General features: G+C 45.4%; 1 protein-coding gene across 1 annotated transcript in view; it reads right to left on the bottom strand.

Annotated features, from left to right (window-relative positions):
* Positions 1 to 14,212: 14,212 nt before the first annotated feature.
* The window catches only part of RERG (RAS like estrogen regulated growth inhibitor), a 147,467-nt gene continuing 139,743 nt past the window's right edge, over positions 14,213 to 21,936 (bottom strand). Inside the window, exon 5 of the mRNA XM_084809239.1 lies at positions 14,213 to 20,105. Coding sequence (XP_084665365.1) covers positions 19,698 to 20,105 — 408 coding nt within the window. The 3' untranslated portion in view covers positions 14,213 to 19,697. The remainder of the gene's footprint in view (positions 20,106 to 21,936) is intronic.

Raw genomic sequence — 21,936 nt, 5'->3', positions numbered from 1 at the left:
ATCTTTCAGAAGTTATAAGAGAAGCATGTCAAGTATTCAATTTAGAGCTGGGCACAAATGGCCTCTTGAAAATCTCCACCATATTTGTAGGCATATAAGTGTGTGTGGGGGGGATTTCAATGATTTTCTCCAAAAGCAGGAGAAATTCTCAAGCACTTTCTCACAGGTAGGGCTCGCAATTGACAGGGGTTGTACCTAGGGATATAGGGATTTTGTAAAATCCATTCTGTCTGTGTTTGTGGATTGTCAGGTATCAGGTCTGCTCATTGAAGGAATCTTTTTTTTCTATTTCCCAAATTTGCACAAATTCACACTCGCAAAAATGCACAAATCCTTCCCAAATCCTTAAATAACCGCCCCCCCCCCATGCATTTCCATGCTTTAGCCGATGGGGGAAATGTGCATTTTTGGACAGTGTTTTTCCATTTTATGTATTATTCTACGACTTAATTTCTGTAAAATTTTGGAAAGTAGAAAAAATGGTCTGCAAGTCAGTGGAATCTGTACGACTCAAGAAAAGCTGAGAGCTTTGGCTATTGGGCAGTATAGAAATAAATGAATGAATGAATGAATGAATACATAAATAGCTGGTATATGCCCCGGCCGTGGGCTGCTAAGGTTTGGAGGTGCCAAGATCATGATAAGCCAGACCCAGGTTTGCTTACAAGGAGCCTTTATTGAGTACTTATAGCACACAGGCATACCCAGTGGTTGGATCAGACAGCTTCTCTGAACCTAGAGCCATGGGGGAAAATGTGTTTTATACCATACATGTCAGCAGTGAGTCAGCATGACAGCAGCAAGCATTAATTAGCGTTCATTTGCAACTTTCCCAGTGTGGGCTAACAGTACTTGTTCAGAGGGAAAACAATCAGAACTTTCCCAGCACAGCCACCTGTAACTCGGCATAAACATAGCCTCACTTCTCAGGCACATCCTAGGCCCTGATAAGATACTAGCCTTCATTAGCATGGAATGTGCTGTGGCCACACTATCAACTTTTGACTCATCTCACATGCTCAGAGGCCCACTAGCAAGGAAATTGCACTTATAATGAACCTAAGCCAAGCATTATGGATCTCTAGGCCCCTCTAGAACTACAGGTGATTTGGTTACACTTCTGGGGCCATTGCAGCTGATCCACTGTGGAACCCACAGGCTGAATTCATAGAAATCTGAACTCATTTGATTCTGTGGTGGAGGTCTCTGACGTTCCTCGTTGTACAACAGCTTCTTTCATTTTTCTAAGGGTTTTTGGATTTTTTACACAGCAAAATGGAAGCAGCAACAGCAACTGTGCTGGCAGCTTAGCCCCTATTTTGCACCCCCCACAATGCCCCATACCTAGCATGGTTCCGGGGCATTGTGGGGCATTGTGGGAGGGAAGGTGGCCACCCCAAAACTGGTACAAATCTGGAGAAAATTCCTCAAAGTGGCATTTTATTTTGGGGGAGAGGGGATAAGAAAAGAAAAATATCAGAGCTTTCTTGTGAAAAATGTCTTTTGAAAGGGAAGTTAATAATTTATTTTGAATTTCTTTTGGTGGTGTTTTCGAGTTTACCAAACCACTGCGAGGTGGCCAAGGGTGCTGTGTGTGCTTCCTGATCTGAAAAAAAGCCCCATGGGATGAATTCCATCACGATCTCTTCCCCTGGGCTTTAATTGACATGTGGGAAGCTGAGCGGGCTGCAGGCTGCCTGAGAGATGAGTGTACAATGGAAGATGACACTCATACACCCTCCTCAGTCACCTCATATGTAAGGTAAGCACACAAACCCCAAACAGAACCCATGAGAATTTCTCCAAGATTTTCCTCTCCTTTGAATTTCTTTTCAAAAGCAATTTTGTTCTTTTAAAATTGAATGAGAATGGTTCCCCCCGCCCTGCCCAAATGTGGGCTTTTCGGCACAGCACTAATTCAAACAGTTACTCCAGTAATACAAAGCAAACATTATAGGATGAAAGCCTTGATTACTGTTTTGCTGTTGTTCATGTAATGCACGTTCCTCATTGAGAATCGGATGTTTCCAACCTCACAACATGTGCCAGTTACATTGTAAGCTTACAAGAATAATGTTTCTATACCCTTTATGCATTTTTTGCCCAGACTTTCGGTGTGTTAAAAGCTGAAACTCCTGCAACCATCTAAATATTCCTCACCAGTGAAACTTGGTTCGAATGAAGTTCAAATCCACCCTTGCAGTAATAAAATTGTGAATTTAATGTTCATGTTGAACCAGGAATAAATTTGGCTGTGGATCAACATCAAGCTCCAAAAGAAGGAGTAGATGACTTTATCAGTACCTTCTTCATGTTGTGCTTCATTGCTGCTTTGTTTAAAAGATGATTGAGAAGAGACCTCTTGCAATGTCCTTTTGATCCACCGTAAAAAATACTCATTATATTCTGTTGCAGGATGTTTCTGTGAGCTTTTCTACATGAGGCATTTACTGTGCCCTCATCATTCCCTACTCATAGTTGTTTACAGGTTCTGTAGATGACACCACAACTCTCTAGTTTCACTTCTTCTTCTTCTTCTTCTTTTTTTTACATCTGGTGAGTTGTTTTGGAGCAGGGAAAAAAATATTAACATAAATTCATGAAGTGACAAGCCAGCAGGAGAAGCAGTCTTTGCTTCATTTTTTGCAAGAGATATATTACAAATAAGAGTAGAGAAATAGGTACAAAATAGTTGTTTCCCTTTTAGAGCAGGGAAAACTATTATTAGTATTATTATTTGTGAATGTGAAAGAAAACACTTTTTCCACTCATGTAATTGTCCTATTCTGCTATGCCACAGTGCCACCTAGAGGTTATGTAGTGGAAAAGCAGGAAAGGAAATACTCTTCATGTAGTGCTCAGTTCTCAATTCTGTGATGAAACTGAAAGTAGATATAGTGTATTAATAGCTTCATGTTAAAAAGCTCTGTATAGCAAAACAAATAATGAGCAAGATTCCTAGTTTCCACTTGGGTGAGCAGAAATCTTTACTTTTTTACTTTCTTGTATCTTGTCATAGGTATCAATATGGCAACAGTGTGCATGAGAGGAGAGAGGAGGAGACAGGCTGATGAAAGCAAAAATGTCCTGAAGAACTTTTAACTCTTCATGTGCCAGGTTCAGAGGGCCAAATAGCCACTTTGTTCTCTTCCATTTCACCTCTGGTCTACTAAGTAATAACGAGGCTTAGTACGTATCCAGAGCACTTCATATGCAGTCATACTGAATGGCTATTTGTCATGATGGCTGTATGCTACCTCCAGTATCAGAGGCAGTATGCCTATGTACACCAGTTGCTGGGTAACATGGGCGGGATGGTGCGAATGTCCTCATGACCTACCTGGGGGTTTCCCAGAGGCAGCAGGTTGGCCACTGTGTGAACAGAATGCTGGACTAGATGGACCCTTGGTCTGATCCAGCAGGGCTCTTCTTTTGTTCTTATGACTCTGACTTAGGTGGCAGCTGGTTCTGCCTAACTCCATACCCAGTAAAATTATCATGGCTAAGGTGACAGGTGAGAACTGAACCCACCTCAAGCAGCAGGGAGAAAGGGGAAACTGAGACCTGGCCCAACATTTGACTTGTATATACATACATATACAAGAAAGAAAAAGTGGCAAAGAACCAATCAGAGGGAAAAGTGGGAAAGACCTCCGAGTGTATAAGATATTTTTATTTTTAAATTGAGCTCTACGTGTTTCGAAGTGAGCTCTTCCTCACAGTTGTTGCAAAATAATTCCAAAATAATTATGCTGCAATGGTGTGAAGACACTAGCACTGAAATTGGTTGTTTGAGAGTTCTCTGAGGAAAACCTCCATTCAAAATGCTTGGGATTCATTTTTTTTTTCTTGTATATCGTTAGAACAGTGTGCATATAGCTTCCTGAAATCCCCCACCGTATTTGTGGGCAGAGAAATTCCGGTGGCAGGAGCGACAGAGAGACTATTTCACTAAATTTCTCCAGAGAGAGGAGGAATTCTCCAACAATTTCTCTTGGATGGGGCTCACCATTAGCGGTAGCACACTTTCTTTATTTTTTCCTAAATGGGCTGGGTTTGTTTTGCTGCCAGTGAAAGTGAGAACAACAGCAGGTGTGTTGACAGACTGACCACCATTTTACATCCTCCGTAATGCCTTGGACCTAGTCTTGTTCCAGATCACCAAGAGGGGGAAATGGTGGTAGCCACACAAAAAATGGTGGAGCACATTTGGTCAAGAAAAATTTGCAAACTGGCCTTTTTTTTCTAATGGGGGTGGTGGGTGGGGAGGTAAGAAAAAGAAAAGTCCCAGGATTTCTCTCAGAATAATGATTTCTCAGCAGTTTCAGTTCAGCTCTAATAGGTGTACATGTTGCAAAGCAATGCTCATGCCTCAGGTGAAGCCACTGTGTCTGCAGTTAAGAATGTTATGTCTGTCTTCACCCTCTGCCAACAAAAAAAATTGGGATGGGTGGGATACTTTCTCTTACGTATCCCAATCTAACGGTTGGCCTTCTAAGCTTGGTGATTGAGGGGATTACGGCAGCAGTTCTTAACATCACTGTTGAATTAAAACTCTTTCTGGTTTTGTGTTTCTTCTTCCACTGCCTATTCCTTGTTATCATTATTGTGATACTATTTGCATTTTGCTTATTACGTTCACAAAATGTCCAACTCTGTGACAACCGTGGGAGATCAATTGTGGTCTAAATGGAAATGCACGGTGGATATTGTGAGGCGACATCCCCTGCAATTATTTCAGATATTGGAACAATATAAAGGAGAGGACAGCACATGGATTACCATTAAGGAATCTCATATATATGTTAATATTGAAAGAACGCCTGCATCCTCCAGTTTGCTCTTTTGCCCTTCATGCAGGCTTGTCTCCTCAGTGTTTTTGAGTCTAGTCCTTGGGAAAACATTGGCATGGGCTGAAACTCTACTCATCTCATATTGATGAAAACATCTTCTGCTTTCACATTTTGGCCTTGGAGCTCTGCTGCGCATGTGGACTGCGGGGCATACCCGGCACGTGAACTGGGATGGTCTCAACGGCTTGAAGCGAAGCTCATTATGACTTCTGGGAGGGAAACAAATGCCAAGTTCCCTTCTGACCTAGATGTGCAGTGTTGTCATGAAAGATCCTATGCCAGTGAACACATGTTGAACTTCTGGTGCCGAGTTATCCTTGTCATGATCCGCAGCGATCTTTTCTTCATCCTGTAGGTATGTGAGGTTTCCTATGTGTACACAGAGCTTTCCTATCTTCCTTGGCTCTGTTTAACTGCAATGGAGGAGGCAGAGCTGTGTGTGCATTACTTTAGGAATACAGCCACTGTGTTCAGAAGCAGTATGCCATGCTGAGCTGTTATTAATGCTGGGGACAAATGATAGAGAATGGCCACCATTCCTCTTCTTCCATTAAGGCTTCCAGAAGAATCTTGCCAGCTGTTTTAGGAAATAGAACCAGTGCTGGCCCTACCATTAGGCAGAGAGAGATGCTGGAGAGCAGGGAGTGGCAGTGGTGAGATGTTGGAGGACATGGCTGGCTGGGGCATGCTGGGAGTTGCAATCAAACTAGGGATGGCGCGGTGCCCGATTCCATCCAGAAATCTAGCAGAACCCCCCCGGCCCGCACCCCGAGCCCCGTTCGCTGAGCCCCTGCCCCCGCTCGCCCCCTGCCCGGGCTTGGTGAGTGGTCTGCGCTCACCCCGGCAGCCTGAGCGAGCTTGCAGTCGCCATTTTTAAAATAAAATGGTGATTGCAAAAATGCACATATTTGTGAATGCAAATATTTGCGTATGTGTGAACTTGCACATTTCTGCGAATGCATATATTTGCATATGTGCTAAAATGCACACCTTCACGAAAATGTGCACTTTCGTGTGCACACAAATATGCACATTCACAGAAATGTGCATTTTTGCACATACGCAACTATGCGCATTTTTGGAATTGGCATTTTATTTTTTTAAAAATGGTGACTGTGGAGCTTGACGAGGCTGCCGGGGTGAGTGCGGGATGCTCGCTAAGCATGGGAGGGGCTCAAGTGTGGTCCGGGTACTGGCGAGCAGGGGCAGGGACTGGGTGGGCACCTGGAGAACCTGGACCGGGGTGGGTTCGTACTTCCCTAAGTCCAACACATCTGGAGGGCACCAGGTTGGGGAAGGCTACCTTACGAGGGATACTGTGTCATCTCCGTTGTCAAAATAAGATTCTACTGTCAGCCTGATCGACTTGTGTACATGCGTTATCCTTTGCCTCAGGCAGACGAATGTCTTGAGCTGACCTTGAATAGAATGCTGAACTTGATTACTTTTGGACCACTCCAGGAAAGCAAATGTTTGTTTGTTTATTTATTCATAGCATTTTTATCCCACTCCTTAGTCAACAAGGCTTCTCGAGTGGCTTACATACAAACAATAAAAACAAGATGGTCCCTGCCTACAGGCTGGCTACCTAAACAGGCACAACAGGAAAAAGGGAGGGGGAAAGAGAAGAAAAACAGCACACTTGTCTTGCAGCAGGACTGGTGAAATGGCTCTGCTTCCCATTTCATCCTCGTCTGGTGCATGGAGCCTGCTGGAACGCTGCTGCTGGTGACAGTTATGTCCCTATAAATCTGTTCGCCATACTGATGTAAACATTGCGAGCTGCATGCAAGAACTCTGTGTGTATATTGGAGTGCATAAGAGCATCAGAAGAACCATGCTGGATCCATCTAGTCGAGCTTTCTGTTCATACAGTGGCCAACCAGCTGCCCATGGAAAACCCACAAGCAGGACATGAGTGCAACAGCACCCTCCCGCCCATGATCCCCAGCAGCTGGTGTACATAGGCATACTGCCTCTGATACTGGAGAGAGCATATAGCTATCAAGACTAGTAGCCATTGAGGTACCTTCTGGGGCTGGACTGGATCGTGCCCACGCAGGCTGGTGATTGCATCCTTCTGGACAGGAAGGAGTATCAGAAGGCTTCCTGTGCCAGTTGAGCCTTGCTCAAGCAACAGGGTCTTCCTGAGCTCTGGTGTGTTTCTGTATCCTTGGTCCCGACTTCTGGATTGCCCTCAGGTTCTGACTTACTCATTGGTCCAGATGACTGGCTTTTCCTATGACTCCTGACTTCTTGCTCCTGGGTCCTGGCTCATCTCAAGCTGCTGCCCAGACAAGGGCCAGCCCTGGCAGTCCACTATTCCACTTCTTTCCTTGCCTCTCTGGTTTGCACTGCCCTGAGTTACATGCTACCTCAGTTTTGTTTAGCATGTGGAGCTCCTTCAGTTCATTTGCATCTTTTCCCACCCACTCTGCTTTACCGATATGCACATGTGTATTGGAGAAACACTGCAAAAAAAGCAATCTCGATCAGTGTATGTGTATGATCTGATCAAGATTCTTTTTGTGATGTGTTTAACTGATGCACACATCACTTTCTTGGGTCTGTGTAGGGATGGTGGAGAATTTCTCCACGAATCTTCGGGAGGCCGTGCGCCAAGGCATTCGGCCCCCCGAAAGTGTTGGGGAAATTCTCCGCCGCCCCCCCCCCGGGATGGGACTTACCTCTCGGTGGCAGGTCCCGGTGGCGTTTCGTCGGGGGCGGGGGCGGCGGCCGGTCTCCTGACCGGCTTCCGCCGCCGCTGCCATTACAAAATAAAAAAGTAAAAAACAAAACAAAACACACACCCGTGATAGGCTACGTGACGATTTACGTAGCCTATCACAGCTAGATTTCCAAAGTCAGCCATGATAGGCTATGTAAATCGTCACGTAGCCTATCACGGGTGACTTTGGGAAAAAAAAAAGCGCGTATGCAAATGGCGGCAGCCCATGGGTGCCGCCATTTGAATTCCTTATTTTGGCACGTCTAGTCTACGTAAAGATTTACGTAGACTACGGCGAAAATAAGGGCAACGCAAATAGCGTTCCCTTATTTTCGCCGTAGTCTACGTAAATCTTTACGTAGACTAGATGTGCCAAAATAAGGAACGCAAATGGCGGCGCCCATGGGCCGCTGCCATTTGCATATGCGCTTTCCCTCCCCCCCAAAGTCACCCGTGATAGGCTACGTGACGATTAACGTAGCCTATCACGGCTGACTTTGGAAATCTAGCCATGATAGGCTACATTAATCGTTACGTAGCCTATCACGGGTTTTTTTGTTTTTTTCCCCACTTTTTCTTTCACGGCCGGGGAGACAGGGCGCTTCTCCCCGGCCTGAATTTCGGCCGGGCGAGGCGGGGCACCTCCCCCCCCTCGCCTGAACTTCGGGGGGAGAAGCGAAGCGCCTCCCCCCCACCGCGAATCACCCCTGAGAAAAGGTAAGTGACTTTCGTTCATCCCTAGGTCTGTGGGGCGGGGGAGGCGATCCTCCCCCCTCCGGAATCCTTGCCAGCCCTCACTGGCTCCACTCTGCGGCAAGTCCGCGGAGCTGCCAGCCGGCTCCAGCCGCTGGCGGACTTCCGGCCACTGGGATGCAAATGGTGTCCGCTACACCGACGCCATTTGTGTCCTTGTTCTTCAAGTAATAGGCTACGTAAATCTTTACGTAGCCTATTACTGCAAACAGCAGGGACACAAATGGCACCCACATAGCAGATGCCATTTGCGTTCCAGCGGCTGGAAGTCTGCCCCTGGCTGGAGCCGGCTGGCAGCTCGGAGCGAAGCTGGCCAGGGCCAGCGAGGATTCTGGGGTGGGGGAGGGAACGGATCGCCTCCCCCCCATGACCTAAGGTAAGGTGGGTTCCCACACTCCTACTGAGGCCCGGTCCCATCCCTCCCCGGTCCGTGGAAAAATTGTCTTCCATGGGACCGGTCCCTGGTCCCAAAAAGGTCGGGGACCACTGCCTTAGGCCTTGGTTGGTACAAAGTGAGAGGCCCTTTAAAGGGATATGCCCATTGGTGGACTGCACCCCACAGAGCCAAACAGACTCTGCTTTATAAAGACATTGCCAAGTTTTATTTATATGAAGCCCACTCTACAAAGCTCTTTCTGGCTGTGGCCTCCCTCTCAAGCCAGAAGCAGTGGGTGTTGCCTGCAACTACTTTCGGGCTCCTCCCAGGAAGCACACTCCAACTAGGCCAAATCCAACAGTTCTTTCATATTGTTATACATGTTGTGTTAGCAGCCCTGTGCACGAGGTTCCTGCTTTTCATGGCTTCCACGAACAAGTCTTGCCATGCTGGAGGCTTTCCTATATGTAGGAAGAGGCCTTGTGGAGCAAGAGCTTTCTGTGCATGCCCAGAGTGTATCATGGAATCTATTTTGGTTTCTACAAACAGTTTATGTGGAGCTGAATTAAATCATTCCAGTCCCTGCCAGAACTGTTCAGAGTGAAACCAATAGTTTCCATTCATCCTTAGCATATGCACAGGTGCCCAGGGCTGAGGTACAAATCTTACATTAACCTGAGAGAGCCTCTGTGTTGGGCCAGGACGGCCACTTGTGAATCACCAAAAAAGAGGACCAAAGGGGACACTGATTTGCATAGAATTTGCATATGCTAATGTATATGTCTAGGTGCAAATTTAGAAATAATTATTATAATTAAAATAGAAATACAGGACATCTCACCATAGTGGGGAAGACTGCGACCAGGTGACCTGTGTGTTTTGCTCAGTCTGCTGTCCAGGTGCTGTTGATGGGCAACTTCAAGGCCCGGCTCTTCCTTCGGATGGTTCTTTAAAGTGGACTTGGACTGGACAGCCCTTCAAAATAGAGGACAGTCCTCTGGTAGCCCTTCAAATAGAGGACTGTTCTCTGTAGTAGAGAACACGTGGCCACCCTACATTGGGCTGATCCAGGCATAGTTTTTGGTCATAAGAATAAAATCAAGTAAAATCAAGTAAAATCATTGAGTGAGTTAAGAGTCAACACAGTTCAGTACAGACAAAAGAAAGATATCAGCTACAAACAGTGCCTAGTTATAACTACGTTTTTGCTGGTCATTTGCCCAGAAAGTCTATTAAGTGAAATATAAACCACATGATCATCTAGCCCACAGGAAATACAAATATTATTATTAAGGCTGGTCATACAGGGTTGAGATTGGTAATTCAATACCGAGTTCATGGTGTCCAAGTTTGGATTCAATTTCTTGGCTATTTAGTCTTCAGATATTACTTTTGAGTACACTATGAAATGTTTGTCACCTAAATAATCATCAGCGCCATTAATGGCAACTGGCTACTCCTGCCACCTCATGCTTAATTAGTTATGCGTGGGTAAGAGGGGTTACAACAGTGGAATGGCATGTATCTTGTCCCGCAATCTTAAGGAATTAGTCAAGCTTGATAAATATATTGAGGCTGACAGTGTACATTAGGTTTTGGAGCAGAAAAAAGTCCCCTGGACTTGAAACCTCTGCATGCTAATGAAAAAGTTTCTTCCAGTTTGGGAAGAAACATCCAACTCATTATAAAGCAGGGGTGGGAAAGCTTTCTTCTGTTGGTGGCTGCATTCCCTCAGGGGTAAGTTGTTGAGGGGTACATGCCTCCAGTCAGTGGGCCGAAGCCAGCAGTGGGTGGGGCCAGAGCCAATAGTGGGTGGGGCCATTGTTTTCCTGCCCCCCTTCCTCTCTCTCTCTCCATTCTCTTCCTCTCTCTCTGCCACCCCATTCTCTCTCCCCCCATTCTCTCTCTCTCTCTCTCTCTCTCTGCCACCCCATTCACTCTCTCTTTCTCTGTCCCCCCACACCCCATTCTCTCTCTCTCCCCTTTCTTTCTGACTGTCCCTTGTCTCCTCCACTCTTTCTCCCCACCCAGCAGGCTCCCAGATCGCTCTTTCCAGAGGTCTAAGCTGGTTGCTTGCAAAGGGCTTTCGAAATGAGCCTGAGTCTCTATGAAATTAGGCTGAGGGCTGGGGGAGAGCAATCCTCTGGCCACTAGACACTCTCTAGACAGCTATAGGATTTTTTGGTTTCTGGAAGCCAAGGTCATCCAACCTTGGTTTCCAGAAACCGTGCTCCCCTCCCCCACCCCTTCGTAGCCATCGTGGTTCTTTCCACGCTGCCACTGTCTCTGCACTCATAAGCAGAGCACAGAGAGGGTGAAAAGGGGGTGGTCCTGGGGGCGGGGATGGGAGAAGACTGTAGAAGCTGCTTTAGACAGCTCCCTAGCATGTCTCTGGGCCCCTTCCCTCCCGCTCCCGCTCCCTGAAGCCGCAGCTAGATGAGCGAAAATGTGCATCTAGCCACAAATGCAGGGCAGCTGGAACATGGAGAAGAGCCCCTCTGTGCTCCGCCTGACTTAAATTGGAGGGGTGTCAGCCTTCAGCAGGACCCCGTTGCCTTCTGTTCAATGGGACCCCGTTGCCTTCTGTTTTGCAGTACCATGCTAACCCCAGCGGTGGGTGCTTCTACGGCTATGGGCAGCATGGCAGTTTTGAAATGGTAAATAAACAGGGGTGGGGGGAGAGCTGCTGCTGCCAGAGCAAGCCACATTTTAAAGCTGTAAATGTGGTGGGGGAGAGAATATAAAAAAGCGGAACTTTCCAAAGTAAGCACTCCTCCTCCCCGTAACCATTTTAATGGTTTTGGCCTCACCCTAAAAATCCCTACCCTAAAAATCCTTCAGATTGGTCCCCAAGATCATAGAATCATAGTAGGGTTGGAAGGGGCCTACAAGGCCATCGAGTCCAACCCCCTGCTCAGTGCAGGAATCCGAGTCAGAGCATCCCTGACAGATGGCTGTCCAGCCTTGTCTTGAATGCCTCCAGTGTGGGAGAGCCCACCACCTCCCTAGGTAATGGGTTCCATTGCCGTATTGCTCTGACAGTCATCACCTGGATTTGGGAATGGCAAATGAGGAGGGGGCAGTTCAGCACACACTATGTGTATTGATAAACTATTGTATCTGTGTGCATTGACAAAACACTGCAAAAAAAATTGATGTGATTGCAGCTATGGTCATGTGGCAACTTAAATTTGTGTGGTGGTTTACCAGTGATCAGGAGTGTATGTGTGCATCAGTTAAACACATCACAAAAAGAATCTTGATCAGATCATACACTGATCGAGATCGCTTTTTTTGCAGTGTTTCTCCAATGCACATGTGCATATCGGTAAAGCAGAGTGAGTGGGGGGAAGATGCAAATGAACTGAAGGAGCTCCACATGCTAAACAAAACTGAGGTAGCATGTAACTCAGGGCAGAGCAAACCAGAGAGGCAAGGAAGGAAGTGGAATAGTGGACTGCCAGGGCTGGCCCATGTCTGGGCAGCAGCTTGAGATGAGCCAGGACCCAGGAGCAAGAAGTCAGGAGTCATAGGAAAAGCCAGTCATCTGGACCAATGAGTAAGTCAGAACCTGAGGGCAATCCAGAAGTCGGGACCAAGGATACAGAAACACACCAGAGCTCAGGAAGACCTCGTTGCTTGAGCAAGGCTCAACTGGCACAGGAAGCCTTCTGATACTCCTTCCTGTCCAGAAGGATGCAATCACCAGCCTGCGTGGGTGCGATCCAGTCCAGCCCCAGAAGGTGCCTCACTGAGAAGCTGCCACCTGCAGTTCAGTGGTCCACCACACGGGACAGCGGCACACAGTTCTAGTAACTCTCGACAGGCACATCCTCTCATCCTTCCCTCCAAGATGGAGAAACGTGTTGATGAGGCACAGACTGAGCTGCCTGCCCACCTGCTCTGAGAGCCTTAGGCAGAGGAGTGTAAGACTTCAGGAAGACCCCCCTGAAAATCCAGTTCCAGTGGAGGCTGGTGGTTCCAATGTCAGTGGGGTGGTGAATCTGTTCTGGGTTTCAGTCAGAACTCTAAAGGTGCTATCCAAAGTGCTTCCGTCCCACCAACTTTGGAGCCACCAGCCTCCACTGCCCAGTTTGTATATGTGTGGTAACATCACTGGCTTAGCTTGGTGTCTGCTGGCTGAGTCTCCTGTACAGAGTGCATAGCCTTGCCTTCCAAACAGCAGTTTTACAGGGCAATCCAGAACTTGGATTGGTCACTTGGTCTTGGTCAATGTGTGTTTGGATGCTGATTTCTGTGGGATGTCGATAGGGATGTGCAAATCTGTCCATTTCAGTTTCTCGTAGTTTCTCATTTTTCCAGTCTTAAATTTGGGATGTCCCAAACGGCAAGCATTTTTTCCAGTCTAAAATTCAGGTCATCCCAAACTGTGAGAATTTTTTTAAAAATAAAGTACGTGTCCTTTTTTGCACACATTTTCCCTATTACATGCATTTTTGTATGTCGTTTTGCCTAATATACACATTTTTGCAAGCTATTTGGCTAACATGCATTTTTGAATGTTATTTTCATGAATAAACACATTTATACATGCATTTTTCGATGGGAAAACTCCATTGCAAAATTCAGAGAAATGCCAATTTAGAAGGATAACTGAGTTTTGGTTCACATATTGTTTCAAATTACAGAAATTAGGTAAGTTTGCATTAAAATGTGAACCTCACAAATTTCTCTTCCATCCCTAGATGTAGATTGCACACCTTGTTTGTACTGTTGAACCCAAGTCAAAAATCATCATAACAACTCATGATAAGCTGACAATGACCTTCAGTTTCCTTTCCTGTACTTCTGTGGAAATTGTTTGGAGCTGTGATTCAGCGATGCACCTTGCATAGCGTATGAATGGAGGAGTGACTGGGATATGAAAGCAGGCAGGGAAGAATTGTCTGCCGTCTTTATGCAAACTCTGTCTTTGTCTGCACCTGCAGTACTTTGTGTTAATGGGTTCGTGTAAATCAGTCAGAACGTGGGAAGGGGGAAAATGCTACTGGAAGGGGGCTGAATTATGGACTGAAGCTTCTGAAATGACTTCAGGTTCCCAGAGGGGATATTACCCTATGTTGTGAGAAGAGGTGCATGACAGAGCACCCTTCCTGGGAGGTTACCCGGATGTGGGAGAAGGGGCCAGTGTGAGAGCCATCTGCCATGGGTAGACGTAGAGAAAATATATTCCAGGGGAGTTTGTCATGACTAAGGCTGCAAGCCTGTGCACACTTACCTGTGTAAGTTCACTGAAAACAATGGGACGCTTCTGAGTAGATGTACAGGATTGGACTAGAAGTCCCACTGAAAACAATGGGATTAAAGTTAGTCATGGGCTGCTGTATTGTTTTCTGGGACAAGGTCGCAATTAACTATAGCAGCTGGATTGGGGCTCTGAATCTTTCCCAAGCTTCTATATCACAGAATAAAGTGACAGAGCTGTTACATTTAAATTCTGGCACAGGAGGTCAAAACAGCATTCAAAAGTCCAGAGCTTTTAAAACGACACCTTTATTATAGATTAACATTTTCAAGGAAAATAAAGTCAGCTATGCCAAACTGCTGAGAAATATTGTTCCGTTAAAGCCTCTATATTTTACAAATGCTTTTCCTTTTTGAAAGACAGATTGCAGCGTGCTCAAGCCATTAAAAACAAAACCAACAAAACCTTCACATCCATCGAGCAAGAATCTTTTGGATCCCTTCTCCACCAATACACAAGAATGGCAGCAAATGTATGTTGCAAATAATCACCCTACCCCTCCTCTCCCAAAAATCAATAAAAGAAAAATTAAAGTTGAAAATAACCATCGATAGAACAAACTATAGATAATGGGGTTCAAAGTCATTTCCTTCTGGCTGCTTTCCACAATATGTGTGATGCCCAATCAATGAAAAGATGATTGATTGTATTTACTTGGAACTGATTCAAATGTTGAACCGGGCATATGGTACACTCAATGCCATCTCCAATAAATTTGCACCTGCAGTCTGCTTGCTTGACAGAGCCCTTTAGCCATCATCATCATCTTACAAAGCATGTCAGGATGAAAGGAGGCTTAGAACCATCCCCATGAAATGGTGACCTACCATGCACAAGGGGATTTGCATACAGAGATACATTCAAACACAGGCTCCCCCTGGCACATGAAAAGCTGAGGTGGTACAGTCCCCCTGCCTTCCCCCGTTTTAGCCAAATCAAGCCCCCTGTAGTCCTCAAAACACAATAGCCAAGTGTGCCATCACAGAAGCTAAAAGGGTCAGCACCCGCTCCTGAAATTTAAGCACTAGAGGAACTCTGCTCATCACCTCCCATCAGTGGTGCAAAGTAAGCCCTATTCAGGCATTCTGTACTTGCATAGGCCATATTAGCCCTATGCAATATACTTGCATTGGGCAAATATGCAAGGAGAGTGCTTCAGCCCAATCCTGCTCCTTTGTTGCATCCATTGCCCTCTATTCCTGGTGGGCCTCCATGAACTCCATACAAGCCTCCATGTATACAGGAGGCTCTCCTTTTCAGACAGAGGCTCTCCACAAGTAAAGGGAAACAAATATAATGAGGGAGAGGGGCAGGGCCTAGCATGCTCCCTCTCGTGTGTTTGCCCTGTTTGGCTATAGAATGCCTGAAAAGGGCTATATGCATCTGTTAATCAGGTAGTATGCTGGCTAAGCAGCCCTGGCTCCAGATTTTGGAGCTCCCTGGGAAATCTGCCATTGGTGGCTCCCCAGCACCAACCAGTCCCCCCACCCTGCCACCAGTACCTACCACCACTTGAGCCCCATGCAAAGTATGGCCACAATTTGTGCAAATTTGTGTAATTTGCACAAATTTCAGTCACAATTTGCACAACTCTATTTGTGCAAATTGTGGCCTGGCTGACCAAAACAAACAAACAAAAAAGCAAAAAGGCCTCAGAGTTCAGAGGAAACCTGCAGCTCAGCTTGCAAATGTAAGCTGAGTCAGGCAGGAGGCAGCGGGACTCCTTCAAGTTAAAAAAGGGCCAGATTTCCATGCAACAGACATCCCTACTCTGTAATGGGCTGGGGGCTGAGTAGCTCCTTGGTTCCTTGCCCATTTCAGTGCTGCCACCACCACTACCACCACCAGGTAAGCCTGTGATGGGGAGAGTGGGAGAGGTTGCAGTAACTGCCTGCCACTCCCTCCTGCTCGCTCATGAGTGGACTTACCTGGCAGTGCCCTTGTAATGAGCCAGGAGCTGAGCAGTTTCTTGGCTTCTGGGCCATTTCACTGCTGCTACCACTAGGCATGCCTGCTTGCAAGTGGAATAGTGGAACATAGGAAGCTGCCTTACCCTGAGCCAGATTATTGGAGCCCAACATTGTCGACACTGACTGGCAGTGGCTCTCAAGGGTTTCAGGCAGGAATTTTTTCTCACCTTACCTGGGGAAGCCAGGGATTGAAACTGGGAGCTTCAGCATGCAACACGTGCTCTATCACACAGATTGCAAAAACGAGGAACTGAGCATCTGCTATTTAGCCTGGTTTGGGGGTACAAGGAATTGCCATCCCAAATTGTGTGAGCGTCGAAGGAGGAGGCTGGCAGCTGGAGCAGTGCACTGCTGTGGGGTGAGCAAGGTGGCAGCTGATGCGGAGTTGGGTGGCCCAGGTGAGGCATCAACCTTGGTGGGCCCTGGCAAATGTCCCAGCATGCCAAGCGCTGAGGCTGGGCCCGAGGCCAGGGCCCTTCAAAAGGTATGCAGCAGAAAACATTCACAGCCAAAGGTTGAGTAATTGGAGCAGTGAGGCCAGCAGAACGAAACCAACAAAAGAAAGCAATTACTGTCACTACCTTATGGAAGGAAAAATAAACCCACACGAAGTAATAAGAACAATTTAAAATCGGTTACTGCCTGTCATTGGAAATCTAGTCAAAATGGGGATGTGTTACATCGGTTCTTGCCAATGCAGCTGCCAAGCTGCTGGAACAAAGACATCTGGAAGCAAAGCTTTAATAGACTTCAACACCTTTTAGAGGCAGTACGCTGGGCTCTAGGCCTGACTCCATTTCAACAAAGTGGCCTGTTGTAACACTTTGTCAAGTGGCCCGCTAGGTTAAAGGCAACGCAATTCATTTCTTTAGGCTATTTTTAGTAACATAGCGTGAATACCTTCCAGAAAGTTGGACTCATTATAACATTTGAGCTTGTTGGTGAACTCTTAATATGAGAATTGCGATAAATTAGCCCAGTTGATGAGCTCCAAGGAAGGCTGAGGGAAGAGAAAACATAGGAGGGTGCAGAGGCCTTGAGAATAAGAGAATCCAGAGCCCCTTTCATGTGTTCCCCTGCATATAGGTTAAATGCATGGAAGGGTGAGTGGGGCCACCCCCAGTGACCCACTGCTGATGTCCCACACATTCAGCAGAATGCCTGGAAATGAGTGCCTATGTGTGATGTGTTGCTGCTGCATGTGATTGGGAACCCTGCATGGTTAGGATTCCTGATTGTGTGGAATGCCTGTGTAATATTGAGCAGGAATTGCCCTCTTGCAGACATCCTGCTGAACACGTGGATACAGGGGGTGGTGCCAGGGGGGTGCTGACCCCACCCATTTCACCTATATGTGGAGGAACACAAGAAAGGGTCTAATTTTGCACACGGGGTGGTGTGGAAAAGACACAAGTAGCCTTCAAGCTCCTGAGATAAAATATGACTCAACTCTAGTTTAATTGTCTGAAGTGAACAGACAGTAGGAATTATTCTTTAGCTGTTTAAATCGATTGAAGATATTACACGTTTTTTAAAATTTGGGATGGCAATTCCTTGTATCCTCAAACCAGGCCAGATGGCAGATGCTCAGTTCCTCATTTTTGCAATCTAAACTTCAGTTCATCCCATTTTCACTTTAGTTTGAGAACCATCTTTTTTTAAAGTTTGCACGAAAATTCACATGCATCTTTGTGTGCATTTCTCCTAAGACACACATTTTGCCGTGGGATTTGGCCTAATACATTTGCAAGCAGTTTTCCCTAATATAATACATTTTTGAATGCTATTTTCCTTAATATACACATTTTCATTTGGAGAACTCCATTGCAAAATTTGGAGAACTATGAATTTCAAAGGGTAACTGAATTTCAGCTCATGTATCAGTTCAAAGGCGCGAAATTAGATAGGCCCACATTAAAATGTGAAGGGAACAAATTCTTCCCCCCTCGCTAGTCAAGATTTTTTAAAAAATTATTATATCATATGCAAGTGCCGGTTTGATTTGCCTTAATAGCAGGAGGGTACTCTTACGATAGTTTTTTTTAAATGGTGTATTTTACAGTAATGAAATCAGAGGCCAGAAGCAGCCTCAAACGCTCATATATTCCAGCCCTTAAACTGAATCAAAGTCCACCCACATAGAAATAATCTCTAATAATCAATCCATACTGCTGACAAATACAGCCTTTGATCAACAAAAGTGATAGTGCACTATAGGTCAACACTAAGTAGGGACCAAAGTGCACCATCTGCATTTCCCCAAAACCTATGTTTTGTTTTGAGCTTCTGTTCATTTTTCAAGTACAAATGGCTGCAACAATTACAGACAAAACAAGAAAGACAAATCTTTGTGAAAGAAACAAGTATTATATGTCCTGTTCAACTCTGTAGCGCTTATAGACATGGAGAATCATCCAAGTATATAGCATTGTTTTGATACCATTTATTTGCAATTGGTATGTTATCATTTGATTTTGTGTTTTAACTTTTGTGTGCCATTTTAGGGGTCTTTTTGATCAAAAAAGCAGCATGGAAATAAACCTGAACATAACAAATACAGTTGATTCTATCAAGTCATCTAAGAGCTTCCACCAGCTGAGCTTTTGAAGATGTCCTACTAAAATGTAGGCATTAAAATGGTTCAGGGAAGGTGACACAGTGAAAGCAGCAATATTGTGTTGATGCTTTTAATAACCATGCATTCATATGGTGACGTGAAAGGGGTGAAATCAATACCCTGCGATCCATAGATTGCCAGCCAGATACATAAGCATTCTATCAGCTTACAGATTGTCTACAGGTAAATAGAGATGACTATTTATCAGTGGGCAACTTTACCATGATACGCATGTAGGCCCTAGGGGTGGGTAACTGTGGGAGGTCTAGGGGCCATTTTTGTCCCTCAGAGTCCGTTCCTCACCCCCCATGGGCTATACTCTGTGGGGTCCCAAAAACCAAAATATATGTTTTTAAACTGGGGTCCATAGTGCTATGGATCACCAAAAGAGTCAAAATTAACGTGTTAGGAAGCTAAATTTGCCCCTTTTGGTGCTCTGTCGTGCTACACATGACATGTTTTGGGTATTTTTTCCTAATTCGAGGGGCAGCAGAGGTTGCTGCAGGGGTGTTGGGGGCCAGATGGAGCCCGTGTGTTGCTCACTCCTGATGTAGACACTTGTTAAGCTAGTTGCCTGCAACGTTCTCCCAAGCACTGGGAGAATATAAGTCAACACTCCTCTGCTTTCTTGGATTTCTGATTGGGTATGGACATGAGGTAAAATTCTACTCATCATTTGGCTGGAGGTTACAGATGAATGTTTTGTGAAGTGACTACATACAGACTGTGGTAAGTCACCAGTGGCAAAAGGTCAGCTATTTCTCCTGAAAAAACTGAAGTGAACACTCACCTATTAGCTAGTGATAAGTCATCATATAATAGCGACATGTAAACATGCTAGGCTGCAGGTGAAGCAGTAACGTATGTGACCCATTCTGACCCATTCCCCATTCTCTAAGCTACCCTGTGAATTAGTTTTTTAAAAATGGTATGGTTTGGTGGTTGACCAAACTGGAGTGGAACATTCCAAAAACTTGTTTTGCTTCTCTTAACTTCAGGAAGAAGAACGTGATGGTTTAAAAAAGAAAAACCACAAAGCTTTGACCGTCTTGTTGAGTGACTACAATCAGGCCTTAGGATCCCTTCTACATCCCAGATTCACCTCTTCTACATTAACTTTTGAAACAAATATATTTAGCTGCTAATTTTGGTGAGCATCTTGTTAATGGCTTGCTTGACGTGAGTGGTTGAACTCCGTCTCCGGGTCTTGCCTTGGACCATCTTCCGGCGTCGCACTTCGCGGCATAGCTCGTAAAAGGCCTCCATGATGTTGCCTTCCCCTGTACAAGCAGAGCATTCATAAAATGCGCACGCTAGTTCTGTGGCCAGCTTTTCCCCTTCTTCTGTGCTGACCTGCCTGGAGTGGTCCAGGTCTGCTTTGTTGCCAACTAGGATCAAAGTCACATTCTTGGGTTTTTTGACTTCATCCAGCAAGTTCTTAAGCGGCAGGACCTCTTCAAAGCTTCCTCTGTCCGTGATGTCATAGACCAGCACAAAGCCCTCGCCCCATCGTACGTGCCCTTCCTTCTGAATGACATCTTCCTGTTTTAAAAAAGAAAAATGCAGAGAAAAGTTTGCTGTGGGAAAGACACAGAATAGCCAGTATTCAATGTTGCCGCAGCGCTAGGAAAAACTAACGATAATGCACTGAGGAGCTAGCGCCATTTTTGTCCCTCTGAGTCCCCCCCCATGGGCCACACTCTGAGGGGTGCCAAAAAAAAAAATATATGTTTTAAAAATTGTGTCTGTAGTGCTACGGAGCACCAAAAGAGTCAAAATTAACTTGTTAGGAAGCTAAATTTGAGCCTTTTGGTGCTCTGTAGTGCTACGGATGACATGTTTTGGCTATTTCCCCCCCAAATTTGAGGGGCAGTGGGGGCTGCAGCAGGGTTGTTGTGGGCCACATGGAGCCCATATGTTGCCCACTCCTGATGTAGACACTTGTTAAGCCAGTTGCCTGCAATGTTCTCCCACGCATTGGGAGAATATAAGTCAACACTCCTCTGCTTTCTTGGATTTGTGATTGGGTATGGACATGAGGTAAAATTCTTCTCTTCATTTGGCTGGAGGTTACAGATGAATGGCTTGTGAACTGACTACATGCAGACTGTGAACTAGCTCAAATTAATGCTTCTAGAATGGGACAAGTCAGCTGAGGTCCCAGAAGGGAGCTCCACTGATTTGTTCCACTCCGGAAACACTAATTTGGGCAAGTTTCTGGGATTGTGCTAGCAAGCACTTGCTCCCAGTTGTGCTAATGTTTGTTTCCACTCAAGCAAGGCACTTAGCGGTGGTAGATTGCCAGCACTGGATACTGCCCATAGATATTAGGAGTTTGGTATTTTGGACTGTTCTGCTTTAGTAGCCCTGTGTTATGGTTTCAAGAAGTGATCAAGGGTCAGGCACTAAAAAAAACACAAGTTCTAACATGTCAGCAGAAAACCAACATTATTTTGCATTCTTGCATGACAAGAACTACAATAGCTTTGTTGTGCTTTCCAGTCTGAACAATGAATTGCTACTTCCAAATGAATAAGATGACATTAAATAAGAAAAGAAAAATAGGTGCCTTACTAAAAAATGGGACTTTTAAACTTGAATTTTCTGATTTCTGGACCATTTGTATCATTCTATCATGCTACTGTGTACATAGTGGATCCATAAAGATAGGGAGAATTTCTGGTCCATCTTTGAATATGAATTTGCCTAAATTCATACATTTCTTCATAGATGGGCTGGAAAGAACTTGAGATTTAAAACATTCAAATGTGGAAGAAACCAAAACTGACAGATTCGTCCATCCCTATGGATCCCTCCCTGTCAGCTTTAGTATGGCTTGGTCACTGTTAGCAGATGATGCTACACACGTAGACAGCTGGCTGTTCTAAACAGCCAGAATATAAATTTCACCCGTCCTATTGATAAATGTTTGAATCTGGTTTGCCCAGACTGAGAGTGCAGGGTGTGCCAGGAGAACTGAAAGAGATATGCAGATCTGGTTAAAGAATTTTTAATGAGAAAAAGCAGTTTGTGGGGATCTGAGATACTCCAAATTATTTTCAGATTTAGCACATGCTGCCTAGCCACTTCTTTCTATACCAGGGTGGGAACCTTTTTCAGCCTGAGGGCTGAATTCCCATCTGGAAAAGGTCTTGGGGGCCACATTCCATCTGTGGATGTGACCAAAAGTAGAGTAGGCAGGGACAAATGTGATTATTGCCTGTTTTAAGGCTACTCAGAAGTAAGCAGGACTGAATCACTCAGCAGCACTTACAAATAGCATCCCAAATGCTAAGTCTTTGCATGTGTACTCAGAAGTAAACATAAGCAGCATGTCTACTCACAAGTAAGCATGGCAAGACTTGCGTGTCAA

Source organism: Heloderma suspectum, chromosome 7 (assembly GCF_057233095.1).
Source record: "Heloderma suspectum isolate Gila_16-S chromosome 7, 16-S_ref, whole genome shotgun sequence".
In the NCBI taxonomy this organism is placed as follows: Eukaryota; Metazoa; Chordata; class Lepidosauria; order Squamata; family Helodermatidae; genus Heloderma; species Heloderma suspectum.
This window is presented reverse-complemented; position numbering and strand designations above follow the sequence as displayed.